Source organism: Bactrocera oleae, chromosome 3 (assembly GCF_042242935.1).
Source record: "Bactrocera oleae isolate idBacOlea1 chromosome 3, idBacOlea1, whole genome shotgun sequence".
NCBI lineage: Eukaryota > Metazoa > Arthropoda > Insecta > Diptera > Tephritidae > Bactrocera > Bactrocera oleae.
The window spans coordinates 59,073,284-59,100,760 of record NC_091537.1 but is presented as its reverse complement, the minus strand read 5'-3'; the positions used below and the strand labels follow the sequence as shown (position 1 = coordinate 59,100,760).

At 35.3% G+C, this 27,477-nt stretch overlaps 1 protein-coding gene and 3 long non-coding RNA genes across 9 annotated transcripts in view; 2 read left to right on the top strand and 2 right to left on the bottom strand.

Moving 5' to 3' along the window:
* Nucleotides 1-11,713, top strand: part of LOC106623841 (uncharacterized) — a 30,748-nt gene extending 19,035 nt beyond the window's left edge. Inside the window, exons 2-4 of one of the 2 annotated variants that reach the window (XR_011395378.1) lie at nt 873-962; nt 1,084-1,645; nt 11,345-11,713. This is a non-coding gene — a long non-coding RNA (uncharacterized lncRNA). Of the gene's footprint in view, nt 1-872; nt 963-1,083; nt 1,646-9,029; nt 10,309-11,100; nt 11,160-11,344 lie in introns of those variants that run through there. The other variant, XR_011395379.1, reaches the window with a different exon arrangement.
* LOC118683051 (uncharacterized) lies at nt 11,435-14,897 on the bottom strand. Its single transcript, XR_011395377.1, has 2 exons — nt 11,791-14,897; nt 11,435-11,721 (listed from the first exon to the last, which is right to left on the bottom strand). It is a non-coding gene; the product is annotated as an uncharacterized lncRNA (long non-coding RNA).
* A 2,678-nt stretch (nt 14,898-17,575) lies between these two features.
* On the top strand, nt 17,576-23,903 carry chic (profilin chic). Of its 5 annotated transcripts, none has more exons than XM_014243465.3 (5): nt 17,576-17,682; nt 18,573-18,611; nt 18,676-18,872; nt 22,892-23,063; nt 23,659-23,903. In XM_014243465.3, exons 3-5 carry the CDS (start codon nt 18,762-18,764, stop codon nt 23,754-23,756), a joined length of 381 nt encoding a protein of 126 aa, XP_014098940.1. In that variant the 5' UTR covers nt 17,576-17,682; nt 18,573-18,611; nt 18,676-18,761; the 3' UTR covers nt 23,757-23,903. The 5 variants fall into 5 exon arrangements, with proteins under 5 accessions (XP_014098940.1, XP_014098939.1, XP_014098938.1 ...); XM_014243464.3 differs by lacking the exon at nt 17,576-17,682 and adding an exon at nt 17,694-17,824; XM_014243463.3 differs by lacking the exon at nt 17,576-17,682 and adding an exon at nt 18,156-18,294.
* LOC138856248 (uncharacterized) lies at nt 17,678-18,198 on the bottom strand. The gene is made up of 2 exons (XR_011395376.1): nt 18,063-18,198; nt 17,678-17,915 (listed from the first exon to the last, which is right to left on the bottom strand). It is a non-coding gene; the product is annotated as an uncharacterized lncRNA (long non-coding RNA).
* Nucleotides 23,904-27,477: the final 3,574 nt, after the last annotated feature.

Below are 27,477 nucleotides of genomic sequence, written 5' to 3'. Positions count from 1 at the left end.
TGGTATATACAAGGTGCGTTCCTAAGTAAACAGGACTTAAAAAAAAAGGCAGAACAAATGGTTTTATCGGCAAAATAAATTAATTTTATTCAAAATAGTCTCCTTCTGCTTTAATACGGTTTTTTGCATGGTTCAAAAGCATGTCAAACGAGTGTTTTAGCTCGTTGCCCGGTATGGCCGCAAGTATGCCGGTGCAAGCCTTTTGAATGGCCTCCACGTCTGCATAACGATTTCCTTTCATCGGCAAATGTATTTTTCCGAAAAGGTAGAAGTCGCACGGAGGGACAGAGAATCGTCAATCGTGAGGCTCGACTCAGTCAGCTTCGGGATAGATATAGAGTTAAGAGAGAGAAATAGAGAACTTTCAGTAGAGCGTGAGATTCACCGCATCCGAGATAGGATAGACATCGAATTCAGAGAGCCAGAGAATCATCAGCACGAGTTACCAATTCATGGGTAAATAAAGAAAACTCTGCCATGAATTACGATCTTTCGATTTCTTACAAGGACGATCGTATAGTATCAATAGATACTATATCAGTAGTGTGTGAACATTGCTTGGCATTGAAATTCAAGACGAATCAAAAGACATGTGTTGCTTACAAAGAAAAATCAAATTAGAAGAAATTCTCCCTCCACCTAAACCACTTCACTCTCTTCTTACGGGTGATCATCAGAAATCCAAACAATTCATGTCCAACATAGCCGTTATAATAACGCATTTCAAATGACCTCTTTTAAGAGTAAGCAAGTTGTTGAGCGTGGGCTTATGCCTACATTTTAAATTCAAGGGCAAGTGTACCACTTAGTTGGGAGCTTGCTATTACTTCGACCCGATGATTACAAATTTCAGCAAATATATTTTATTGCAGATCCAGATACACTGCGATTGAGAGTGTTCCAGAAGATACTCCTGACTTTAGTAGCAGTGGTGATAGCTGGACAGCAATTTAACAAAAGAGGTAATATATTGTATTGTCGTGATGATAATTTGCAAAAAATTTCAGAGTTACACAGATCCTATAACAGCTTACAATATCATTAACTATTCCTCATGTTGACCAAATCGGTGGTACATCTCAGCGTATAATACATAGGGTCATGTATGAACTACTACTGCTACCGTATAATGACAAGACGAAACAATTTCAACACTTTACTTAGATATGGAATGTTAACAACCCAATATTTGGTAGATCAATATGCGAAAATTGAATCTGAGAGATTGGCCTACATTCGTAATAATCAAACTATTATAAATTGAGAGCCCAAAAATACGTTCCTCTTCAGGATGCTTTTCGGCATTGGGCAGTTGGTTTTACCACCTTCATCATTCACAGGTGGTCCTCGATAGTTACACGAAAAGTCACAAGACCAATGATTTACGGACCGATGTCAGCTAATACTACTAATCTGAGTTAACCTGTAACTAACAGTGTCGAATAAACAAAAGAAACATCATAGGATCAAACGAGACTTTTCCAAAATATAGCAAAAGATGATCCACGATGCAATGAAGGAAAATTGTTTTTCCTTGATGCCCCAGGCGGTACAGAAAAAACATTTTTAGGAGCTACGGTTCTAATAGACTCGGATGCCAATTCAAGGCACATCGTCTGGGGGAGCTCGAACCCAAACGCAAAAGGTAAGTCACTTTTTGATTTTATTTGTGGTGTAGACCTTTTTATTTATAATAGGCCCTACTTTTGTAACAGCTAGCAGGGCGGAGGTCCTTGACGTCACGCTAGCCTCTAGAGAAATTGCTCCCTTGATCTCGGAATGGAGAGTTCTAGACGACCATTCCTTTTCCGATCATAAATATATTGGGTTCAACTATAGAAATTTCAGGAATACCAACTGGCTCCTGTATTGTAGGAAGCTTCGATCAGCTCTTCCAACCGCGCCTGATAGGGATTTGATCCTATCTGCGGACGCGATTGGTGAGATCGTCGAGGTTTTCAGCTCTGTTACTAGAACTACTCTTGAAAGCTCCTGTCCTCTGAGAACTCAGAAAAGTAAAGGGAAACCCCCTTGGTGGACTTCGGAGCTAACGGAGATCAGATTTTCGAATAGAAGACTCTTCAATAACGTCCGCAAAAGTGGGTCTAGTGACGACTGGGCGTTGTACAAGGCCAGATTGGCCATTTACAAGTCCAAGTTGAAGAAAGCCAAGAGAGCTTCGTGGAGGGCCTTCTGGGGCAGTGTAGAGGGTTGTCACGAGTCCTTCTTTTTGTAAAAAATCCTACTCTAGTGGGGTATCCTAGAAATGCAGATAGTGGGTGGACAACGGAACCGAGGAGTCGCTGAAGCTACTCCTAGATGCTCATTTTCCGCTGAATCGCTCTACTAAAGAAATGCCACTGGAGGAGCTTCAGGAAGGCTGTATAGCCTTCTTGGACCTTCTCGATGAGCGTCACCTTTCCTGGACTCTGAAATCATTCAAGCCCTTCAAGTCCCCGGCTTCCGATGCCATCATACCGGCGAATCTACAGCGTACGGTCAAGGTGTCATGCAGCTGGCTGGCCCCCATCTACGCAAACTGTGTTAGATTGGGCCATGTCCCGAAGGTTTGGAGACGGGTTAAGGTTACGTTTATTCCGAAGGCCGGTAAAAGCTCTCATGTCAGTGCACAGGATTTCAGACCTATCAGCCTATCCTCGTTTCTGTTGAAAACGCTGGATTTATACATCTGTACATTAGGAGCAGAATACCGAAGGGTAAACTGTTACAGGCGCAGCATGCCTATATTAAGGGCAGGTCGGACACTGCTTTACATGATGTAGTGTCATGGCTGGAGACAACACTTTTGCACAAGGAATTTGCTGTGGGTAACTTTCTCGACATCGAGTGGGCTTTCAATAACGTACGGCCAGAGGCAGTGGTTAAAGCCCTCGACAAGTTTGAGGTGGAATCGAACCTCAAGCACCTTATTTTTAGTCTTCTTTGCGACAGAACTGTCGTAGGGGAGTGGGGTAGCGCCAAGTCAACCATAAAGGTTAATAGCGGAACTCCGCAGGGAGGGATACTCTCCCCAATGCCCTGGATGGTGTTGGTAAACGACTTACTTATAGGACTCGAGGAGCAATCCTGTCGGGTGACAGTCTATGCTGATGATGAGGTTCTTATGGTTAAAGGAAAATTCCTAAATACAGGCTATGAGCTCACCGAAGGGTACCTAAACGTGGTATCCAACTGGGCGAATAGAAGCGGCCTAGCCGTCAACCCAAGTAAAACCGAAAGGTGTAAGATCCCAAATGTGCCTCTCCACTCTTCCGGGGGTTCACGTCTTCAACCTGTTGAAAAGGTGCAATACTTTGGTCTTATCCTTGATAGAAAGCTTTCTTGGAGGCCAAACATTGAGGAGAGAGTTGAGGAGGCATCGGTCGCCTTATATTGCTGCAGGGGAGCTATAGGAAAAAGGTGCGGCCTCTCACCAAAGGTAGTTTTTTGGCTATACGAAACCGTAGTCAAACCAAGTGTGTTCGTAAGATGGAGGGCGCTCGAAAATACTACTCCGACTAAAAAGCTTGAGCGGGCCCAAAGAGTGGCGCTCATCGGATCTTCGGTGCACTGCGAACAACACCAACGATAGCTCTTAATACTATTTTAAACATAACACCTGAGGCTGCGAGAAGCTGGGCTTATGAAGAGGTTCGAACAAGGACACGCCGCAATTCTCTCTTCCCCCAGCTGCATTCCTGAAAATTTGGATCACTGCGCCACTGCGGCTCTCGAGGCGGTCTTTTCTTTGCTCATATCCCGACGAGATACAGCGGTATCGCTGGTAATTGCAAAGCCTATGAGCTAGCCAGGGGGCACCCTTGCCCCGCTCATGTCGGAATGGGATCGAGTTGGATCTCCACTAACGTCTTGCGTTCTGGCTCTGTACCAATGGACCTCGCATGCACTCAGCAGACGCTGGTCGACGACCAACTCCTGCGCGACCGCAAGATCCTTATGGCCGAGAGTGGATCGCAGGAGGTCGGGGAATCTTCTCGCTTTGAACAACGTTCATCTTGCCGCGATGGTTGGAGTTCTCACTGGACACTGTTCAATGAGAACTCATGCGGTGCGGCTTAGAATACTACCCGATGTTAGTTGTCAAAGCTGTATGGAGGAGGGTGAGGTGGAAACAACCCGGCACTAAGGGTCTATTGATCCAGCTCATAGGAGTTTTGGGTACCACAGTCCAAGTTTGATCCTTATTAGGATCGACCTTATAACCTAACCTAACCTACAAGGGATTTACTTTGCAGTTGCATGTTAAGATCTTTTTTAAATTTTTTCCAGTTAGTTTTTTTGTTGTCAAATGTGCCTTTTATTGGGTTACCTTACAAAGTAAAATAATTTGTGTTGTCTCTATTAGCCGCAACGATTTGAAAAGCGCAGTGATCGCTATTGTAATCAATGCATCTCAAGCAGTTAACTGTGTTATTGGCTCTGTGAATATCTATTCTGTGATCAGCTATGCAAATATCTATAAAGGAATTAGCTCTTTCGTAGAATGGAAAAACATCTGAACTTTAATTGTTGAAGGTGAGCCAGTTTTTTAGGGCTTTACCTTAGAGTTGTTTTGTGGGTTACCCCAGTCTGTGTGTTTACTGTTGAGATGACCAGCTCATATGTAATAGTGGTTGGGGTTTTGTAAGTTTAAGAATTCAAATATTGTGTTGAGTTCAGATTTAAATGTGTCGTTATTATTACCTGGCGGGTAATAGACTGAAATTATATATATGATGTTTGTATTTTTATTACACAAGATTCTAAATATAAATAAGACATCGATGTGTTGTGGAAGACTTTCTTGTATTTTATATTTTCGCTAATTAGAATTGCGGTTCCGCCCCCTCCCAACCCTAACAATCTATTCTTTTCTTAAGTTCAGTTTCGATCAACAGAACAATATCGGGATTATTATTGGATAAGAATTTACTTTGTTCTATTCTCCTGCTTATATTAATAAGCGAGTAGACATTAAAAGAAATTATGTTTAACTGGGATTGGGTAATAGTAATAGTATGGTCTGAGTTCATGCTGTATCTATTATATTCTAAAGTACATCAACTCTTGACGTTTGTATTTCCAACTGCTTCTGCAGCACTGTTAATAGTTTCCTTAAAGATAACATTGTATTTTATAGTTCTTCGAATAATGGATTTTGAGAACTTTGATTATTGGTATCTCAAAATACACCAGTTGTTTGTTTACATGTGACATTTGCATAACTTAAATTAGAGTTAGTAAAATTTTGGTTAGTGTTTTTTTCGTAGCTATTAGGTTTTGCTTTTTAATCTTATTTTTTGTTAAAGCTCTTTATACTGCTCACAGTTATTATAGGATGCTGGGTGCCCAAATTTTTTGCATAAAATACAATACACCTTTTCATTTCGTTTAATGAGAAACAATCTTTGCTTTTGTGTGTTTCGCTAAATTTGACACATCTTGCTGGAAGAGTACAATTAGTTGCGCTGTGAAAGAAACTTTGACAGTTTCTACATTGTGGAATCTCAACTTTTCGTAGGGGTTCCCATTTAAAGTAGTAGTATAAAACAGTCTTGATTGCTTTCAATTCGTTAACGATGCTTTCGGCACTTGTTTGAACCATAAATATATGTAGTTTTATATTGCGTTGCGTGGACATTTTGTTTTTTTGGTAAATTGGTTAACTCTAAGAATTTTTAGGTTATCGTTTTTATGTGTGCAAAGTTCATTAAAAATTGTTTGGGGGTCGGTATTGCCGTTAAGCCCTTTCAATAGATATGTTTTTGTTTTTACTAATGACTAACTACTTAATACTTTGTTCGCACCGAATTGAAATCCTCTTGAAAACACAATTTGTGGATTGTGGAACCAAAGTCGTTCTGACCGACATTGTGTGCTTTCGATGAGTTTTCATTGACAGTTCACACATCTATTTGTTTACATTTGTTATGTACCCTACAAGAACAGTGACGGTCATCTGATGGGTAATATGGCAGTCATAGCTGAAAAAATTTTGTCAGCGCGCAGAACAAAGTTTCTATCATTTTCTTAAGCTCCTTGTTTTCTTTTTGTTTGTTTGTTTTGTTTTTTCTGAGTCATTGCTGACCATAAATCCGTCATAGCTGAAAATTGTCAGTTATGACTGAAACGCTATCAGAAGTGAAAAATTCTTTTGCGCAGTAGATAATATAATTTCTATTTCTTTAATAAATTTCAAACTTTTAATCAAAGTTAGTTATAATAATATGCTTAAATATAAAAAGGAATGCAACAAAAAATATAATAAAATATGAAAATATAAAAATTAATATTCACTTGATGCCATCTCCTCCTCTTAATAGCTCTGCGTACGTCTTTCTCCAATCAGTGGATAGTTCTGAATTTAAAAATGCAAATGTAAATTAACAGTACTGACATATCCAACGTGAGTGTATTGGTGAACCCATCAGCAGTTTCTTGTAGGGTACGTTTAGGCCAATTATGGAATGTAAACAAATTGTCAACTGACATTTAGGGCTGGCAAAATATGTCTTCTAATAATATCGAATAAACTAAAGCAGGCACCGATTATAATGAGTGGAATGTAAGTTTTCAAGGGGTTTTCAGCGAAAACTGTGTTTTCGTTTGACAGATTTTGTATGGATGAAAACACAAGTTTTCGCGTGAAAACCTCTTTTGTCTATGAAAACACGAATTTTGTGTCGGCGCGAACATAGTATTAGGCGTGTAAGAATAGAATTTTACTTTTGATTTTTCTAAGTACCCTCGAACTTTTTTATAGTCTTAAATGTTGGTTAAAAAAATTGCTAATTTGTTTTGGTTATATTCTTTGATTTTTAATTGCGTTATGTTTAGACCGTCTTTTATTAGTTCTATTATTCGTTTTGATTTCATGGCGAATGTGTTTATTGGAGGAATGTTTTTGCTGTTCATTTTTTGTTTGATGTTTGGGTTCGAATTAACTTCACCAGTGTTGTTTTTGTGAGAGACGACAGCTGGAGTTATTGCTGCCGCTGCACTTGTTGATGGGTTATTTTGTGTTATATTGCAAGTTTCACTTTGTTCATATTCGTTGTTTAAATTATTGGAACGAAAATGTTGTTCGAATTTTTGCAGTGTTTCATTGCACTCTCCTAGATCGTCATCTAGTATAGCGTAATATTTCTTTTTGGTTATTTTTCAACATTGTTTGTTCAATACACGTTGTCGTTTTTTCTTTTTCATTTAAGTTTATCATTGCGACATTGTTTGCAAAATAAAGCCCATTGTGCTCACTCATTATAAAAAGAAACACCTTTACACTGGTTATGAATAACGATTGGCACTTCCTTGATGAATGATTTTTATAATGGAATCCACGGAATCCAATTCCCGGTAAAACATCTTCTATGCGTATGCAAGGCTCTTTACAGGAAAAGAATCGCAACTATCAGTCGAGAGTTCCTTGACGACATTTTAGAGGTTGCACAAATAAAACTTTTTGTGCTGATAATCATCAGAAGCACCGGGTGGCATAGAAGGAAGACAATAGAGTGAGGGGATATTAGTCCCGATGGTATCACAATGGGCTTCCTAAAAACCTAGATGCGTCGTCAGACAAAGACTGGGTTGAGCTCCTGGGGACCAGTAAAGTCCTTTCTTGGCCACTCGTTGCAAGTGGTGGCTCAGTGCGCAAACTTGGTGTTAATTCCACTCTCATAAAATTTGTGTTCCAATTCCGATGTGTTTTAAGACATGAACAGGTCTTAAGATGGCTCCATCCATGCATTGAGTTTGGATGCAGCCTATCGGCGCAAAACGCAGCTGAAAAATTCCTATGGCCCCGGCTTGGAGTCAATACCAGCACAGATCAGGAAGATTAGGAAAAATTCTGCTACAATGAGAAATTACATCCTTGACGGGACGGTATATTGAAATTGATAATGATTTACCATAGAAGAGTTTAGGTTAGGTTTAACTGGCTGGCTGCCACGCCATACATAGACTCACAGGTCCTTTGTAATGCCAGATCGAGGTGTATTAATACGAGCTGAAGTATATTTCGTGCAGGACGACAACGCTTGTTGCGAGGTTTAATAGAAACTTGGTATCTAATTCTGATACTTCATCCAGTCCCTTAATGGCGAAGCTCCTAGATATCTAAGCCAAGTTCTAGATAAGGCCGGACACATGAGGAGGAGGTATTCCAGCGTCTCCTCCATGCCTACTTCCCTGCACTTTCTATAAGTGTTATCATCTGGAAGATACTTCAGTATTCCGGCAGCTTGATGGGTCGCCTGAGGTCTAGCTCCGCATGAGGTCTATACCGCTGAGGGTATGTGGTCTATTTACCCATTGGTGTATGAATTTTAGAGCGGTATTCATAACACTACTAATTGTGTCTAGGAACCTGTTCCTCACTAGTATGGCTATGTCGTCTGCATAGGCTATCAGTTTGGGTGCTATTCCTTTAAATTTTTCAAGAAGCTTATTTGCTACAAGTGACCACAGGAGAGGCGACAGTACATCCCCCTGGGGAGTTATTGTTGGCGCTACTCTGAGCAATCTGACTTCGTTACATTCTGCGTTAATACTCCTGCAGCTTAGTAAAGCTCTTATCCATGTTGAGATGGCGGCCTCTATCTCGGCTGTTTCCAGATTATTAACGATAGCACCATTTGAGACATTATTAAAAGATCCGCTTATGTCAAGAAAGATGCCCAGGGAATATTCCTGTTGGTCTAAAGCTCTATACGAGTGAAGTGCTTATTGGTCTATATTATTTCAAATAAAGGGGGACTCCTTTGCCCGCCTTAAACATCCTTATATACATCCTTATCATCACGTATGGTACCAGCACTGTTCATATATTCTTAATCATGGCTGGGAAAATACTGTCCATACCAGCGGATTTGAATAGTTTGAAGTTGAGTATTCAAAGTATTTGGCCGGAGGGGACACACTCTACGCTATTTCTTACAAGTTGGAAATTAGTAGTGTTAACGATTAATAATAAGTTCCATTAATTTGATGGATCTATGCTGTACAATTTCGCATCACCATTCTTCAGGTACACGCTGTCGAATCTGGCATCATCATTATCAGGTGACGTTCTTTAGCTTCTTCATGTCTACCGTTGTTTGGGTCAGACCATTGTGCAGTACACAAGAGCAACAAGAATTACCATTATCAGGTAATGCGTTTTAGCTTTGGCATATCATACCATTCTACTTTGTTACTTTCGTCGGTTCGGTTACATGCAATTTTCTATATAAGCATAATTTAAGCATACGATTAGTTTTATAGTCGTCTGTCAAAGGAATTGGATGGTACTTGGAGCGTACACAGGAAATAGTGAAAATAAATATTAATTGAAATCGTGGTTTTATTTTAGTGCAAATCCGTCATTTATAGCTGGTTTAGTTTGAGTGTTAAGTACAATCCTAAACATTTTTGGTGTCTCCTGTGAGGTATAACGTTCACATTGTTAAAGTAGATGGCGATTTGTTTGCTTTAACGGAGGAGATTTTCAACAACATTTGCATCAAATTGAAACGTAAAATGTCAGCATCTAGCGAGATCCCCAAACAGGAGTACAGTCAGGCACCAGACATGCGGTTGTATCCCGTTTCAATTCCAAGCCTGGACGGACAGCTGTCAAATTGGTTAGCGTTCAAGGATATGTTTGATACGCTTGTTCACAACAGAAGTGTCTTACAGCCCACCTATAAACTGGGAAAATTACGACAATATGTGAGAGCGGAAAATGTTCCATTAAAAGGTTGCTTATACACAGGTGGGTATGAAGAAGTCTGGGCTGAATTGAAACAACGTTAAGACAAAAACCGTAGTCTTTCGGAGCAGCATGTTGAGCATCAACTAGACTTACCGACCCATCCGACCTCAAGCTACGCTACTAAATTTTGTGGATAGTGTTCCTAAATCGTTTAGAGCGCTTGAAATATTGAATGTGTAGCCGATAGCAACGTTACGATCTGTTTAATGAGAAACTTCAAAAACAAACCAACGGCGGTAACAAAAGAGTTCAGTTGGTTAGCAGCAGTTGAAAGAACCAGACACACATAAATTGACCTTTTTAATTATAGTAAATATATACATATGGGCAATTTACAAGCTTTGTCTTATGTCTTCAGATTCAATCAGATACTTCGTGTTCGCTCGGAGGAATGCAAACGTATCTTAGAATTAATTAAAAATTACGCTGTTTTTAAAACAAGTTCAAATGCTACACAACATCCAATCAAATTGCAACTCAAAATAGTGCTGTATCGGTTGGGATCTTCCGGCGATGGACAATCTGTGCGCAAAGTGGCCTCCTTATTCTATGTGAGTGATAGAGGCACTATTAAAAATGTAATACAACGAATTTTTAAAGCCATATTGCGATTAAAAAATGAGTTTTTATACTGGCCCAATGAAAGAGAAAGGCTGAAGATTGCGTCCGCAACTGCCAAAGAAATGCCAGGGTGTGTAGGCTACATCGATGGTTCCGAAATAAAATTTGCCGAAGCTTCAGTTATGCAGCATGAAATTTACTCGCGTAAACGCAATATTCTGTAAAAATACAATCGATTTGCGACTATAAATTGCGCATTAATCAAGTAACGATTGGTACCCAGGTGGTGTACATGACGCGGAAATATTTTCAAATTGTTCACTCGCAAAACATCCGGAACAATTCTTATCGACATCAAAGTGAGTCGCGGGAGATTCTGCCTATTCACTGAAACCATATTTAATAACGCCCGTCCGGCAAATCAGCGTTGAACATACAAGAGAAAGGGATTCATTTAATGCGTATTTTTCCAAATACCGCTTACGAATTGAGAATTGTTTTGGTCTTTTGAAAGATAAGTTCGGTAGCTTGAAGGAGCTTAAATTTAGAATGCTTTCAACGTCAAATAAGAATGAATGCAATGACTGGATATGGTGTGTTGTGTTCTTCACAACATGTTAATAAATTTCGAAACAGATAATGGAAACAGCAATGAAGTTTCGATGCCTCAATTTCCTTCAATATCAGGAAATATTAGGAGATATTACTTGATTCGTTATATACAAAAATACTTCATTAAATCTAACTATATTTTTTATTCTAATTTTTTTATTTTGCGTTAGGTACATTCATTGCAACATGGTTTTCATTGTATTGTATTTTCATATATACATTTCAAAAGGTACTAAGAACTATTAATATCACAACAAAATTTATAATAACATAAAAACTTCATTTAAAACATAAAAAAAATTACTTCATAACAAATTTGAACTAAAAATGTAATAAATATTAAAATTACTTATATTTAAGTCTAAGTTCCTCCATTGCCAACCTCTTCTGCATTTGCAATTTCATTTTTTTCAGGAACTGCCCGCTTCAACCACATATCCTACATCCAATAGACTTGTCGAATTGCTTTTTATCAAGGTCATCAAACTGTCTTCCACTACTGCAGAACTATTCAATCTGCTGCCGAAAATATCACCCAACTCCTCATAGAAAAATCATATTTTGCGTAAAGTATTAAAAGAAAAAATTATGGTCACAACTAAAAAAATGAGATTTCATTAAAATAATTTACTTTTTGTCGCCTTCCATACTTCCTGCATCTGTCGACCCATCCCACGCCTTTGCTTTATTATAACTAGTGCGCATGTTGCGAACTTTTGCGCGCACTACTTTCCATCCTACCACCACTTGCCTTTCTTCAATAAACCGACCATCGAAATTTGAGCCGTTGACTTTTTTTTAAATAAAAATTACTTCTATTTTCCATTAGGAACTCCACAAGCGCTTTTTCTTTTACTTACATGTATGTATGTAACATATGTAGTGCAGAATATGCAGGCACTTGTATATGAGGAAGCTGCATTTTTGTGCGACTCCCGAATGGTCAGTATATTGTACAGATCCCGTTTCGATCTAATGCATCTGCACTTGGAAATTCACATCCGGCGCCACTTCGGCCATTTTTGAAACTAGAGCGGATATTGGCAAACGACTACGCACTGAGAGAGAAATGCGTAGAATTCATAAGGGAATACATCAAATTGAGACATATGGAGGCGATAGATAGTTCGCCAGTTGGCGTGGGAAGCTGATATTATATCCCTCACCATGCTGTTACGACTATATTCAGAGTAGAGCTTAACGCATCGTTTAAAATAACCAACGGTGTATCTCTTGACGAGATGCAACTAAGTGGACCACAGCTACAGGAAAACCTGGCTGACATACTTCATTGATTTCGGCGGTACTCAGTTGCTCTCCCAGCTGATATCAAAAAGATGTTTCAACAAGTAATGTTTGATTCCTGGCAACGAAAATGGCAACATATTCTTCGGAGGGAGTGCTCTAATGATCTTGTATACCTATCAACTTAAGACAGTGACGTTCGGTATGGCAAGCAGTCCCAATCTACCGTTGTTTAGGTCAGACCATTGCATAGTACAAAAGAACAACACGAATAACCTTTATCAGATGATGCGTTTTAGTTTTGGCTATCATACCATTCTACTGTTGTTTAGTCAGACCATTATGCCGTATGCAATAACAACTTTATTACTTTCGTCGGTTCGCTTACATACTATTTTTCTATATAAGGATAAGTTAAACATAAGATTAGTTTTTTAATTGTCTGTCGAAGGAATTGGATGGTATTTTGATCGTGCCAAGGAAAGACTGAAAATAAATAATAATTTAAATCGTGGTGCAAATCCGTCATTTAGAGCAGGTTTAGTTAGAGTATTTAGTGCAATCCTAAAAATTTAGCCTCCATACATCCTAAAAAATGCGTGTTGACTGGGTCCCCCAGTGATTCCTTACTGCAACCAGTCTACTCTCCGCATTTTTTGCGTATTAGCTTAGGGGTAGTCAGGTGCTTGGAAAGTAGTTTATTAAGCCTAGAAGTAGTTCTGTTGTCTTTTCTAACTTGCCGCAGAATGTCTTCCACGATTCCCTTTAGGCTTTGCGAATCTCTTTTTTATATTCCTTTGGTACCTGTATATTTCCTCCAGCAAAGCTCCTCATCGGCTATCCTGGTCAGTTTGAAGAGCTCCTGAACACAACGCTTACATGATCCGAGCTCCCGGGTCCATCAAGTCGGCTTTGAACCATGCTTTGCTTGGAGGGCATTCTTTAAAGGAGAATATTCTTAAGTGTGACGGTCTTCTTCTCTAGTTCAGAGGGTGAGTCACATGTCTCGAGTCTAGTTAAATTCCCTGTTAATATCTTCCTGTATAAATCCCAGTTAGTGTTCTTAGAATTTCTGAAGGTTTTACTTTTATTGAGTGCTGAGAATTTTATTTGAAATCCTACAAACCTAAGGTCAGAAAACGAGTCTGATCTCAGAATCTTCAACCTTGATTCTTGCGCTGGTATGTAGTTTTATATCCAGAAAGCTTTTTCATTCATTTCACTAAAAAACTTTCACCTCAAACTAATAAATTATGCTTATTTCACGAATTAACAAAAGTGTTTACGTGTTTATTTACAATTTACATCTTGTTCTATGCATCTTTTTCTCAACTCAAAAGCATTACCTCTCAAGTTGGCGACATAGTGCAATTTGTTTTTGTAACAATTGTCACAGCCTAAAGCGAAAAAAGTAACGGTAAATTCTTGTCGTAATCTTGTATATTATCGTTCTTAACAAGTAACCAATAATAAATTTTTTACTTACACATACGGAAAAGAACACACGGTACGGGCTGCCCCCAAACATTCTATAGTGTGTAAATAGTAATCACGTCGGTTTGTCTACCTTAATGAGTAGGAATTTATATATATGTATGTCTGTCAGTCTGAATTACTTCATATTTGTCAAAATGTTTATCTCTCGAAAGCCGCATTTGCATAGTTCCCTTGATCTATGATTTTGAGATGAGAAGTTTTGCGATTAGGTCTGTACGGTTATTACTAACTTTTTGCTTTTGTTTTTAAAGTGTTTTCGTGTACCAGGTATAGGACCCTTTTCTCCACCACTATTCCTGCCGTGGGTGAAGTAGAATATTTTGTAAATAACTTTTATTACTTAGTAGATTATTTTGATTAATATTATTGTTGTTCCTGAATTGTAGCTGATTTTTTATATTTATTGTATTTTAGTTTTTGTTTAAATAATTTCAAGTTGATTGTTTTTACTTATATTGTTAATGTAATTAATATTCCTAAAGTGTACATGATTTAATATATTTATTTATGTCTAGTTATATTTGTTACATGTATATTAATTTAGAACACCTCAAAAAATTGGTAACCTTGGCACCTACATTGCAACCTCTGAGGTAGGGAGGAAAAACAATAAACATGCAATTAACTTTTGTTTCGAAAATATCCTTGAAAGTTTTGCATTACAAAAACTTTTTCACACAAAAGAAATTATACTACATTTCTTTTATTTAACTCTCTGTGTCCAAAAAAGGCAGATTTCGATCAGATGATCTCAGCTATGTAAAATTTTTCTAAAACATCTGATTCTTTTGTTAATTGTAGGTTTATACACTATGGTACAAATATAAAATAATGATTAACGTGTTGATTTGAAAGTTTGCGGGCAAGACTTCACCCACACATATGTAATACTTCACGTAATTATTTTACTCCAGGCCATTGTATAAATATACAAGTAACCGCATTGTATAAATCTATAAGTAGCCAATCCACACGCAAAAATATCCCACTTGGTACGGGTTGCCTCGAAAGTTCTACTACTAAAATCACACTTGGTACGGGTTGCCAACCATTATTCTGCTACTAAAACGTCCAAATGACAGAAATCTGCTATAGTGTGTTGCCGTGTTATGTTTTAAAATTTATAACTTTAAGAATGTTTTTATTACATATTCAAATATTTTTATATATTATATTGTTTTAATTCCTAAAGATTAAATTTACATATTATTATTTAAATTAATATTTATTGTGTTGAAATATTATTAAATGTTTCCAATTTTATCAAATATATTATTTTATAATTGAATTGTACCTGAGTTTTATATATTTATTTTCGTTTTTGTTTAAATCAAGTTGAATATTTCAACTTATATTGTTAATGTTATATTATTAATGTAATTAATATTCATGAACCTGATTCATGTACCTGATTTTATGTATATATCTTTTCGAGTTATAATTGTTATGAAAAGTAGATTGTTTTAGAACTGTATATATTATATGAGTGAATATAGGCCGCCTGGGGAACCGAACACCCAAAAAAGATCGGTAACGCGCCTATATTGCAACCTCAGAGGTGGTGAGGAAAAGCAATAAATATATAATTATCTTTTGTTTCGAAAATATTCTTGAAAGTTTTCATTATTATTTCCATTACAAATACATGTTCATTACCAAATTGTTAAACTATATCCTTTTATTTAAAACTCTGTGTCAAAAAAAGGCATGTTCGATCAGGTGATCACGGCTGTTTCACATTCATAGGAAAACAGCTGTTTCTTTGACTACTTGTAAGATTATTCAATGGTAACCGTTCCTAAGATTACCACTAATACTCAGGCAAAAATGTCACACATGTACGGGTTTCCTACTAATATTCTAGTACTAAACTCACAATTCATACGGGTTGTATACTGTTACGGATTTCTCGATAAATCGTCTACCTGTTACTCACTCTTGAGTTCGATAACTGGATTGTTAAATAAAAGTCCCAATTTAATGGTGACACACTTATCTTTATTTCTTATTCCAACAACTTAACACCTATTGCTCGTTATTCGAGCTTACAACTTCTTGCTTATAGCTTAATTGCTCTTATCACGACAACACTCTAACTAGAACTGTGTTTGCTGCACAATCCGGCAGCCCTTATATAGTAAATCTGTAACAAAACATTGCTTCTAGAACATTCTGGCAACTACGAATTCGCTAACTAGTTGCTTCTGGCAGTTTATCGTTGATTCGATTTTGTTCTATTATCCATGTTCGTCACAATACTAATATTCTACTACCAAAACTTCCAAATGCCTCAAATCTGCTAAAATGTGTTGACGTGTTATGTTTTAAAATTCATAGCTTTAAGAATGTTTTTATTTCATATCCAAATATTTTTCGACAATTAAAATTCCTAAAGATTAAATTTAACTTTAATAAGTATATGGCTGTGAGTGATTTAGAATCTTTTGTAAATATTATTTACTAATTAGTACATTGTTTGGATTATTATTATGTTGTTCATGAATTGTACCAGATTCATTTATGATATATTACTGTTTGAGATGATTATTTCGACTTATATTATTAATGGTATTACTATCCATGAAGTGTACCTGATTTTATATATATATATTTTTTCTTGTTATATTTGGTATGACAATTAGATTGATTTAAAACTGTTTAAATTATACAGATGAATATAGGTCTCCTGGGGGACTGAAACCCCAAAACAGATCGGTAACACGCCTACATTGCATCCTCAAAGGTGGTGAGGAAATACGATATATATGCAATAAATTTTTGGTTCAAAAATATTCTTCAAAGTTTTCCTTAACATTCTCAATTACAAATACATGTACACAAACAAGTTGTTAAACTACATTTCTTTTATTTACATCTCTGTGTCTCAAAAAGGCAGATTCGATCACGTGATCTCAGCTGTGTCACACACATAGGAAAACAGCTGATTCTTTGGTTACTTGTAGGCTTATACAATGAATACAATGCTCAAGGCCACTTAAGTAAATAAATGTTACATTAAATATCGCCTTCTATAACTAAATGCTTAATGCTCTGAACACAGAGACGACGGAACGACAGCTAAATTTTTTTGTAGGCAAAGGTCGTCTGTTGCACTGAATTTCGTTGTTGCCGTACTAAAACCTTTCACTTCAATGAAATTTAAATATTTTGTCCAAGGTGCAATTTTTTTATGCAAAAAATAAGTAAATAGGTTATCACAAATGATATATCAGTTTTGTTTTTTGCTTGTGTTAGTGAAATAAAGTTAGACTTGTTAGAGCTTTGAATAATTTAACATTTTACATATTAGTGGCAACACTACAGCTGCCCTTTGTTTTTGTCTTCAAAAAAATTAGAAATTGTGTAAATTGGTGACAGCGACAAATGCTAGCCTGTTGCCGTAAATTGGTGCTTTTGTCTAAATAACTGTGCCCATAAGAACGTGTGTGTTTTTATATATGACAGATGCTGCCTGTCACTTGTCATCGTTTATATGTTCAGCACTTAAAGCTGCAATTACACGTTGCTTTTAAGTTGATCACTTAAACTATTTGTCAAAATTTATTAAAATTGACAGCTGTGAAGTAAGCTCGAAACAAATTGATATGTTGTTGTTGCAACGGCAGAATTCTGCCGAGTTGACAGTCCTTGGCCGGATCCGTTCCGGTTACGTTGACCCGACTGTCAAACAAATTGATAATCACCTATGTTTTCATGATGCCATCGTCAAGAGAACAAGATGGCGTTCAAGTTCAAAAAGTTAGGGTGTGGCAGTAAATAAGCGAAACTTGCATACATTTAGAACTCATTGAAAGAAAGTTCTTGATCGCGTAATATCTGGGGAAAATACATAAATAAAAAGGATTAGGTTGTTTAACATGCGCGTGTGGACAGATTGTTATTGTCATTGCAACACTGTTTGCCGAGACGATAATGCCGACGTCAAAATAAAAACGAAGATTTGTGGCATAGTACAAATCTTTGCAACGTACTGGTGGGAGTGTGTTTAAGTGAGTTGGTGTTCGTTACGCTTGTTTTTGTGCCGCTTTGTTTTTTTTTAAATAAATTATTCGCTTATAAATTAGAAATAAACAAATTGTATTATTTTTAAGAAAAAATAATACAGTTTGAGTTGCAGATTTTTATGTGAAGGTTCGTAAGTTAGAAGAGGCGTCTAACTAAGATTTATTAGGGAGCGAATACTAAATAAAGTCCGTGCCGAAGTTATTAGTTTCTTTGCTTTCTGAAAATGTATAAGAATAAATGAATTGGTTTAAATTTTTCGTTAGAGCTTGGAGAAATCCAAATTTTCTAAACTAAAAATACACGTCAAATAATACAACAATTTTGTGAATAGGTAGCGGAGTTAAAAAATACTACGCTGACTCACCAGATGAGTTGATATCCGTTCACTCATTTCCATTCTTGGAATGAATTGAGTGGAGTGTAACGTTAACGAAGGCACTTCGGTCTTTGGTGTCGGCTATCCATAACGATGGCAACAGCAAAAATCTCTAGACTTTTCATTGTCTTTTGTTAGTGTTAGCGCGCCGGAAGGTTACATTTATTTAAGAGCCTCAAAAGGCTGGAATTCAGAAAAAAGGACGGGTTTTAAACGGCAGGTTTAGTATTACGTTTTCATATTCCTAAAATATGAATTTTGAAATTATTCTGTTATTTAAGGATTTTTTTTTTAATATTGAATATTAAAATATGGAATTTTGGGTAAAATATGTGCCAATTATTTAGAATTTAAAAATAGTGATTTTGTGTATGATTTTCATACGTAGCGCATCATTAGCGTCACATCTATATGACATATTTTTTACATTTGGATATTAGTGTATGTATATGTGACAAAAAGAATGAAAAGTTTCTTTGCTTTTTTTTGTGTTTTTAGATTAAAAATAATTTAAAACAACACGTATCGCTACTACAGGTAAGGAGAAAATTGGGAACACAGTTGTATTTGTTAAATTGCAAATCTTATAAATTGATAAAAGGTCACACATAAGAGAAGGAATAACTTGACACAAAATACATTTAAATATCAGAAAAAGCCATTACAGTCAACAACAAATACCTTAAAATGAGCTGGCAAGATTATGTGGATAACCAACTTTTGGCTTCGCACTGTGTAACAAAGGCTTGCATTGCTGGACATGATGGCAATATTTGGGCTCAATCTAAGGGATTCGAGGTAAGTTTAGTGTGAACTATATTATCTAATTGCTTTAAACAAAAAAGCATATACGTAACAAATTCAGAAAAATTATAATGTATTAAATATACAGAGATGGGAAGGGTGTGACCCAAGATAAAATATAAGGTCTGTTGTAGAAGACAGGGTGTTAAAATGTAGATGCGAAAATCAATTTACCGAGATACATACGAAAACATATGAACGTATTTGAGTAACAGTTAGTCGCATAAACACCCTTGTTCTGTTTATTTTAGCTCCTTATACATACATTTCTCTGTATACGAGCACATGTATATATATATATATATATATATATATATATATATATTATCCATATTATCCATATTCGTCTCCTAGCGCATTTACATGCACTGTTTTCGACACTATACTCTTATAAATGTATATATTATATATAGGATTTTCACTAATATCACTTATATATTTTTTAAAATCGCTTGAATTTTAGGTTATGAATGATTTTGAAGTCTATATGTAGGCAATAATTGAGGTGGAACAACTTAGTTTTGTGAATTTCGCAAATGCCCATGCCCAATATTGGTTATTTATTTATTTTTTCTGTATCAGTTATTATTCGTTGCCATTTCGAACTCCTTTTTTTTTTTGAGTTAATTTTTAAGAGTTTTGAGTTTTTTGTTATCGCAATTTTGCCGGCTTTAATTGTGTATGTATGCAGATAATCAAAAAGCTTTTGAGTTGTTCTTAGCTTAGTTTTTTCGTATGCACAACTGTGTTGTGATAAATCAAATATTATACACCATGGTTTCTTCTTTACTTGCATACTTACATATGTATATACATATATGAAAGCAAAGATGCGTTCTCAATGTTTTTTTTTAGTTCTTGTATATATAGTATGTATATATTTACATTTATAAATGTCGTGCAATTTTTAGATAGAGAGTTAAGTATGGCGACATGCCTTTGTGGTAGCTTTTCAAATTAAGAATGAAATAATTAACATAGGTTAAACTTATAATTGTGTTTTTAAAATGCTTTATTAACAATGTGATTTATGTGTGTTTTATCCATACGAGTCATCAGAATTCAAGTCTTTAGTATATAATCTTGCATATGTATAACCTTATGAATGTATGTGGTATTATATGAGAACTTTATATCGTCATGGGTTATTTCCGCGCATTTTGTGACAGATGTATGCATTTCTCAGTTTTCTTCTTATCTTCTTGTGACCGGCACTTAATCATGTGGTGACACTCCCTATTTCTTTCGCTTTTATATACAGCACACATTTATACCACATCGTATATTATGAGTGTTTTTTCTTATATCTGGGTATAGATGTAAATATGTACCATGGAAAGAATTTTAAAATGAAAAGAATACCGAATTACGTAGTAGCGAGCTGTTACGAACAAGAATACAAAGCGTGTTGCCCGAGCACGAACAACTCTTTGCCCTTCGTCTTTTCTCGTCGCCAACAAACTAGCTAGCTTGGTCAACAAAAGCCTTCGTGTTTGAGCGCAGTCTAAGCATTTAACATTACATGGTGGAGGTCTACCATGCCTGAATCATGTTACACACAGTGCCGGTTCACACACGGACTCGTTCACGCTTTGTGTCCTTTTTCATAACAGTTCGTTGCTACGCAATTTGTCATTTTTTTCATATTGAAATTCTTAAAAAGTAGTAGATGTTGTTTTTATTTATTGTTGCGGTTATCCATATATGTATTACGTTTGAAATTATTTCGATCTGCCAAATACACTTTGAACATTTTTTTTATTATAATTAAAACATGAACATAAGAACAAAACGAAAAATGTCGTAATTATTAAATTAATGAAAATATCTATTTATTCTTAAAGGGTTGAATAAAAGATAAAGAACACTTCTTACTGTTTACTGTTTATTATTATTATTTTTTGTACAGAAAAGGATTACTAGGATATGTAAAATCTTTATTTTCTTGTTTATTTTTTTTTATTGAAAATCGTTTCGGTAAATGTATAGTTTAGGTCCCCCAACTAAGGAAGCCCTTAAAAATTAAATTTTTTTTAAATCGTCTTATTTTTACGCGTAGATTACAAATCCGTGAGCGGAAAGTGAATTTTTTTCAATAATTTATGTATATATTTCAAAATTTATTTAACACACTTTGCACATACATATCACATATTCAAGTCACTTGGTTGTTGTTGTTGTAGCGGCAAAATTCTGTAGAATTCAGATCACTTAGCTGTAATTACCAGTTCAGCGTGTTAAACATTTTCTTATGAAAAAAATATACTGAAGAAATGTAACAGTCACAATTTCTTTTGCGCCGCGATGTGATGGTATGGGCGAATATCGGAGATCCTCGAACTGCTTTTCGCACTGGCGGCCTTCGGCCGCGCTTAAAAAAAATAACCCTTGTCGGTCCAAAACCGGGGTGTTCATAATTTAATCGCGTCAAACTCCTATCTGCACTGGCGGCCTTCGGCAGCGCTTCAAAAAAATAACCCTGGTCGGTCCAAAACCGGGGTGTTCATAATTCAATCGCGTCAAACTCTTTTTCGCTGCTCTCAACCTCAATGATAATTTTCATCACGATGCAGAGTATGTGTAATTATTAATATCACAATAAAAGTGCACTAACATTGATATTTTAATATAAAGTTTCAGAAACGTACAATACACCAAAAAAATTTAACAATATGTGATTTTTTCAAGGAAAAAAAATAAAACAATTAATTTAAATGTATCACAATTTTTTACTTTAAATGCATATTTATAAAAAAAAAATAAAAAAAACGATTTTTTTTTGAAAAATTAAACCCCGAATTCGGTCTTAAAATGGGTATGTATGGATAGATGATAGATGATTTTTACACTTATATTTTTAACTTTTATATCCATTAACACTTCACCAAATCGTTTCAACACATTTGTTTTGTATTAAATAGTGCAAAACTAATTTTAATTCAATATTTAACTTTATTTCAAATCCATTTATTCATACAAAAACAAAATGGTTGCATGAAAACAAAAAATAAGTGTTACCATATTTTGTAAACGAATAAAAATAAATAAAATAAGAAGAATTATACCGTCAATACAAAATTCATTATCATGTGATGAGTACCGCAAACTTTTTCAGAATTTGCTTTCTGTTGGTAAATCACGGTGTTGGATCGGTTATTCTTTTTTTCTTGAAAGCCGAAGGCCGCCAACACAAAAAGGAGTTCTACGCGAAAGAACTAAGGACACCTCGTTGTCGGACCGAACAGGTTAATATTTTTTAAGCGCCAACGCAAAAAAAAAGAGTTTTAGGGTTATTTTTTTGAAGCGCGACCGAAGACCGCCAATGTAGAAAGGAATTCTAGTCGAAAAACTAATAATGGCTATTTACATATTTCCCGCCATTGAGGTATTATCTATTGTCTTTATTCCTTTTGGTTCCTTTGTAAAGTTTGTAGATAAGGAAACACTAATTAAAAAGAATTGAACAAAAGTTAAATATTGAATTAGTTATTTATTATTATGGAAGTGTTAGTGGATACAAAAATTAAAAATATAAGTGTAAAATTCATTATAAAAGAAGTTTAAATAGTTGAATTTTTGAACTTTAAATGCAAATATCTCAAAAACCATAAGTCAACGGCAACTATATATAAACATATATATTTTCTTAATCTGGAGAACCTCCTCTATTCGGGTATGTACATTTTAACCTCAAATTTAGGGGATGCTATTCTAAAATTTACCCCAGCACTGATTAGTAAAAGGAAATTAATATTTTTTTTTTCGTTTAGTATTATGTGTTACATACAACCTTTAGTTAAACAAATATATTTAACTCTGACAACTTGCTTTGTTCTTTAAATCTTTAGTGTATGCATTATATATTCACTGTAGCTATTTTAATATTTCTAATGGTGACAAAGGTCGATATTTTTAATTTATTGTTGTTATTTAACTAGAAAAATATTCCAGTCCTATTTTTATGATTTGTTTTAATTTGAGGAGATTGAATGTTATTTTGTTTATATTTTCAGGTAACAAAAGAAGAATTGGCGAAATTAATCGCTGGATTTGATCAGCAAGACCTGCTCACAAGCAATGGTGTTACATTAGCTGGTCAAAGGTACATTTATCTTTCTGGTACAGACCGTGTAGTCCGCGCTAAGTTGGGCCGCAGCGGAGTGCATTGCATGAAAACTACACAAGGTAATAACTTTTCTTCCCAATTTGGTTACATGTACATTCAACTTAATGAAAAAAATGTAAATAATTCCAAAGGTTTGAATTTTACAAAAATATCTACGTTCCAGAAAAAATTATATATTCAAATTAAGCCACTCCTGATTTTATGGAAATTCGCAACCTATTACATATTTCGCATTAAAAAAGAAAAGAAGTACGTGATACATAATATACTAAAATTGTACTGCTTCGAAAGTTTTTAAAATCTAATAATAAGTGTCTCACACTTTAATTCTTTTATTGGTGGTGGTGATGTCCAACATCCCATTATACTTATATATGAATCGTGTTTAATTTGTCCCAACACACAAAATTTATCTATATTCGGAGCAAATATACTTAACTTGTATTAAACATTTGATGTCTGTCGCTGATAAAAAAATAAATTTAAGCTCCGCGATCCTAACAAATCTTTTCTCTTTGAAAATATGCTTAATTGGGAAAATGCATTCATAAAATCTCATTAATTCACTCAAATAAGTATACTGAGCATATGTTGTTAAAGGTTCTTCAAGCCACTTTAAAAGGTTATACAATTATTATATCTTTTTTTTTTTAGCCGTGATTGTTTCTATTTATGAGGATCCTGTTCAACCTCAACAAGCCGCATCCGTTGTAGAGAAGCTTGGAGATTATCTGATTACTTGCGGGTACTAGAAATAATCCATAATAATAAAAGTAATAATATAATAATAAATAATAAAATCATTAAAGCAGTAAAAATATCTTCTATAAAATCTATTTTGGAATAATTTCATACGAAAAAATAAAGCGACAGTAAATAAAACAAATATAAAAATCAAATTTTTTACATATGTATTTATATGAATTAAGATGAAAGTATAGAATCCAAATGTTAATTCTCTTACCATAATTCTTAAACAAAAAGTATGCATGAATAAAGCAAGTAAAAAGAGGGATCATTTATATTTTTACACCCTGGACAAGGTATATTAAGTTTGCCACGATGTTTGTTACATTCAGAAGAAAATGTCGGAGACTACAACTACCCTCCGTTCCCACGACAGTCGGGTCTAAGTAACCGGAACGGACCCGGATTTTTTATGCGGCCAAATTAGCAATGTCCGTCTGTCCGTCCGTCTGTATATATACGAACTGAAGGACTGTTTTTGAGATATCGACAAGAAATTATGCACACATCATTTTATCACCAAGACGGTGCTCATTTTTCGGAACCGCCGCTATCGAACCACCATAGCATATACATAGCTGCCCTATAAACTGACTGATCAAAATCGAGATGAATATATTTTTATACCCTGTGCCAGGGTAGGCGAACCTTTATGCATCAACGTGCCATTTTTTCTAAAAAAAAATTTAATGGGGTCATTCGCGTGCCATCAAATAATTTTGATTTTCTGATTATTGGGAAAATAATAATTATAAATACTATCAAAACTCTTTATTAAATAAAGTAAGCAAAAGAGGTACATTTTGGTATGTTTATATTAAATTTCAGTAAAATTAGTGTGACTTCTGTTGCTGCAGGTTAGATGACAAATAATTTATGTTAAGGCTGTAAGATGTTACTTTTAGCAAAATGCATGCTGAACTAGATTCATCTGTCATATGTAGATGAAAACATGGTTAAAATAGCATGAGCCAGCTTCTTCAAACAGTTAAATGTGTCTGGTAACTCATTCCATGTTTCCAGAATTTCCAGTTTCAACTCTTTCCTTGTTTCAATATATTTTTGAATCCATATTGAACTAGATTGGAAATCAATCAGCTGCATTTCAAATTCTTCAATTTCCAACCAATCAAATTGAGAGAAGTTCAGTTTATGAAATGGCGTCACATCTGGGTACATAATGAACTTGAGTATTTCCGACAATTCTTTGAACTGAGAAAATCTCCCTAAAAATTCCTTGATTAAAGAATCGATAACAGAAATAAATTCTTCAGTAGTTTTTTCTTTGTCTGCCGTCGTGAATATCTAAATCATTCATATATTTTTTCAAGTTTGGAAAATACTTGTAGTTTCTTGTGATAATATTTTGCAAAAACAGTCTGATTTCTTCCAAGCAATCAACAAATCTTTCAAGTACATTCCCGCGACTCAACCAGCGAACACTATTATACATCAGTAAGCCATTATACACCGAGTTGACTTTGTCCAACAAAGCATCGAATTTTCGCTTGTTTAAAGCCTTTGACGAGATGAGGTTGACTATTTTTGTAACTACCGCCATTACATTATCAAGGGATATTAAACCACTCTTAGCACACAAGACTTGTTGGTGAATGATGCAGTGGAATTCAAGAATCGAATGTCCTACGTCAGCTTGAAATAAACTTATGAAACCATTTTTTTTACCCACCATACTTGGAGCACCATCAGTTGTTAAAGAAACAATTTTTTTATATCAATTTCTTTTTCAGCAAGCGAATTTTTAACTGCCGTACTTATATCTGTTCCCTTTGTAGTTGTTAGCAACGATTTTATTGCAATTAATTCTTCCTTAATGACGTTTTCTACGCAATACCGAGCAAAAACAGCTAAACGTGCAGATTTAGTGACGTCAGTGCTTTCGTCAAGACATAGCGATATAAAAGAAGCATCTTTAATGTCAATTTTTTGTTGATCTGTTATATTTTCGGCCAGTTTTAAGATTCTTTCTTTTATTGTGTTTCTTGATAGAGGAGTATCTTTGATGTGCTGAATTATCTTATCTTTATTGTCGAAATCTTCAAAAAGAGAGGGCGCGCATGCTAACCAGGCTTCCTTCAAAAACTCACCTTCTTGAAAAGGTTTACCATGCCGAGCAATGACATTTGCAGCCGCGTAACTTGCCGCGCTTGTATTACAATTTTTGCCAACAAATTTAATCATAGACGTTGACTGTTTATTTCTGTCATTCAATGCACTTGCAATTAATTTTTTTTGCTCGGCCTCGCTTTTTTGACTAACAGATTTAAGATTTGTTTCAAAATGTCGTTTAACAGACGATGTTCTACATATTATACCACTGTTCCAGAACATAAAACACACACCGCTTTGTCATCTTTACTAATCATGCCATATTTCTCAGTCCACCAAGTTTGAAATTCTCTGTTAAACTTAGTATCATGAACTTTTTGTTTTTTTTGCTGAGCTGGCCATACTAAAATTTAATAATAATAAGAAAAATATTTAATATCAGTTTAAAATCACTCGAATAAACTTTACAATACAATTATGTCAACAAAACTCACTATTACTTTATGCGTAAGCAACCAATGCGTCATTCGCAATTGAAACCCACGGCATTATAAAAACAAAACAAACTAGCGCCGTGCAGCGCTTCCTGCCTGCCGCCGCGCTGCCCCTACCCCACGCACCGAACACTCCGCAGCGTAGTAGCATCGCGTTCGATCGTCTTAAAATACCTAATTCTGCGACGTGCCCAAAATATTGTGTCGCGTGCCATTGGTTCGCCTACCCTGCTCTATGCTATAAAAAAATGTACCTGTAAAGGACAGGGTTTTTTTTCTTGTTTTTAATATGTTTGAAGCTATATGAGAGTGGTTGTATTTGTTCAGAATGATTTTGGTTTTCGAGCGGAAAAAGTAGAGAGCTATTCGACAGGAGTGATATCGATACATTTAGAATAGGAACCACCGAATCCGTGGTTAATATAAATATGCACTAATGGAGAAGGTTCTCCAGATAAATATATGTAGGTGCGTTCGAGATGGCAATCACGACAGCAGTGTTACAAAGAAGTCAAAGAATGACATTCTGCTTTCTAACTCGAACAAATTATAATCTAATAGTTTCGGCCACCGTTAAGTTAACTAGTAATATTATAAATGTGAATATAAGTTTGTTAGGCTTTCAGACCAAAACTACTTAACCGACCATTATAAAACTTTGTACACATATTCTTAATGGTATTAGAAAGCAGGTAGGATACTTATTTAAAACAATATATATACTGACCAGTATTGCTCGGTCGTGTGTTTCTCAAAATTCAACGCTTTCAATGTTCCTTTGGCTGTCCACTTTTTGACTGACTTGTTAATGACTTGAGTAGTCCTTAGGGGTTAATTTAGAGTTTCTACAAATAAACGTTTCATATAACGAGTATCATTGTCATTCAATATCCTTGGTCGACCGCCAAGTTGCCAGAAGGTGCTAAATTACTTCTATTCTGAACTAAAATGACTTGTTTTAGTCACACCGCTTATTTTTCCAATTTCGCTGGCGGTTTGTTTTAGTTTGATAAAACAAAACGATACGATTTCCCAAATTCTTAGACATTTTCTTCATTTTTCCAAAATGCAATTCCTACAAAAAATACCAGAGTTAAATGACAATGTTCGAACTGCGCTATTTAGTACGATACTTATAAATGCCAAACTAAACTAAAAACTA

Excerpts from the sequence above, each read along its gene's own strand:
- chic (XM_014243465.3), top strand. The coding sequence starts at position 18,762 with ATGAGCTGGCAAGATTATGTGGATAACCAACTTTTGGCTTCGCACTGT. Across the intron at positions 18,873-22,891 it reads CTCAATCTAAGGGATTCGAG|GTAACAAAAGAAGAATTGGC; the intron begins GTAAGTTTAGTG and ends TTATATTTTCAG. Across the intron at positions 23,064-23,658 it reads TTGCATGAAAACTACACAAG|CCGTGATTGTTTCTATTTAT; the intron begins GTAATAACTTTT and ends TTTTTTTTTTAG.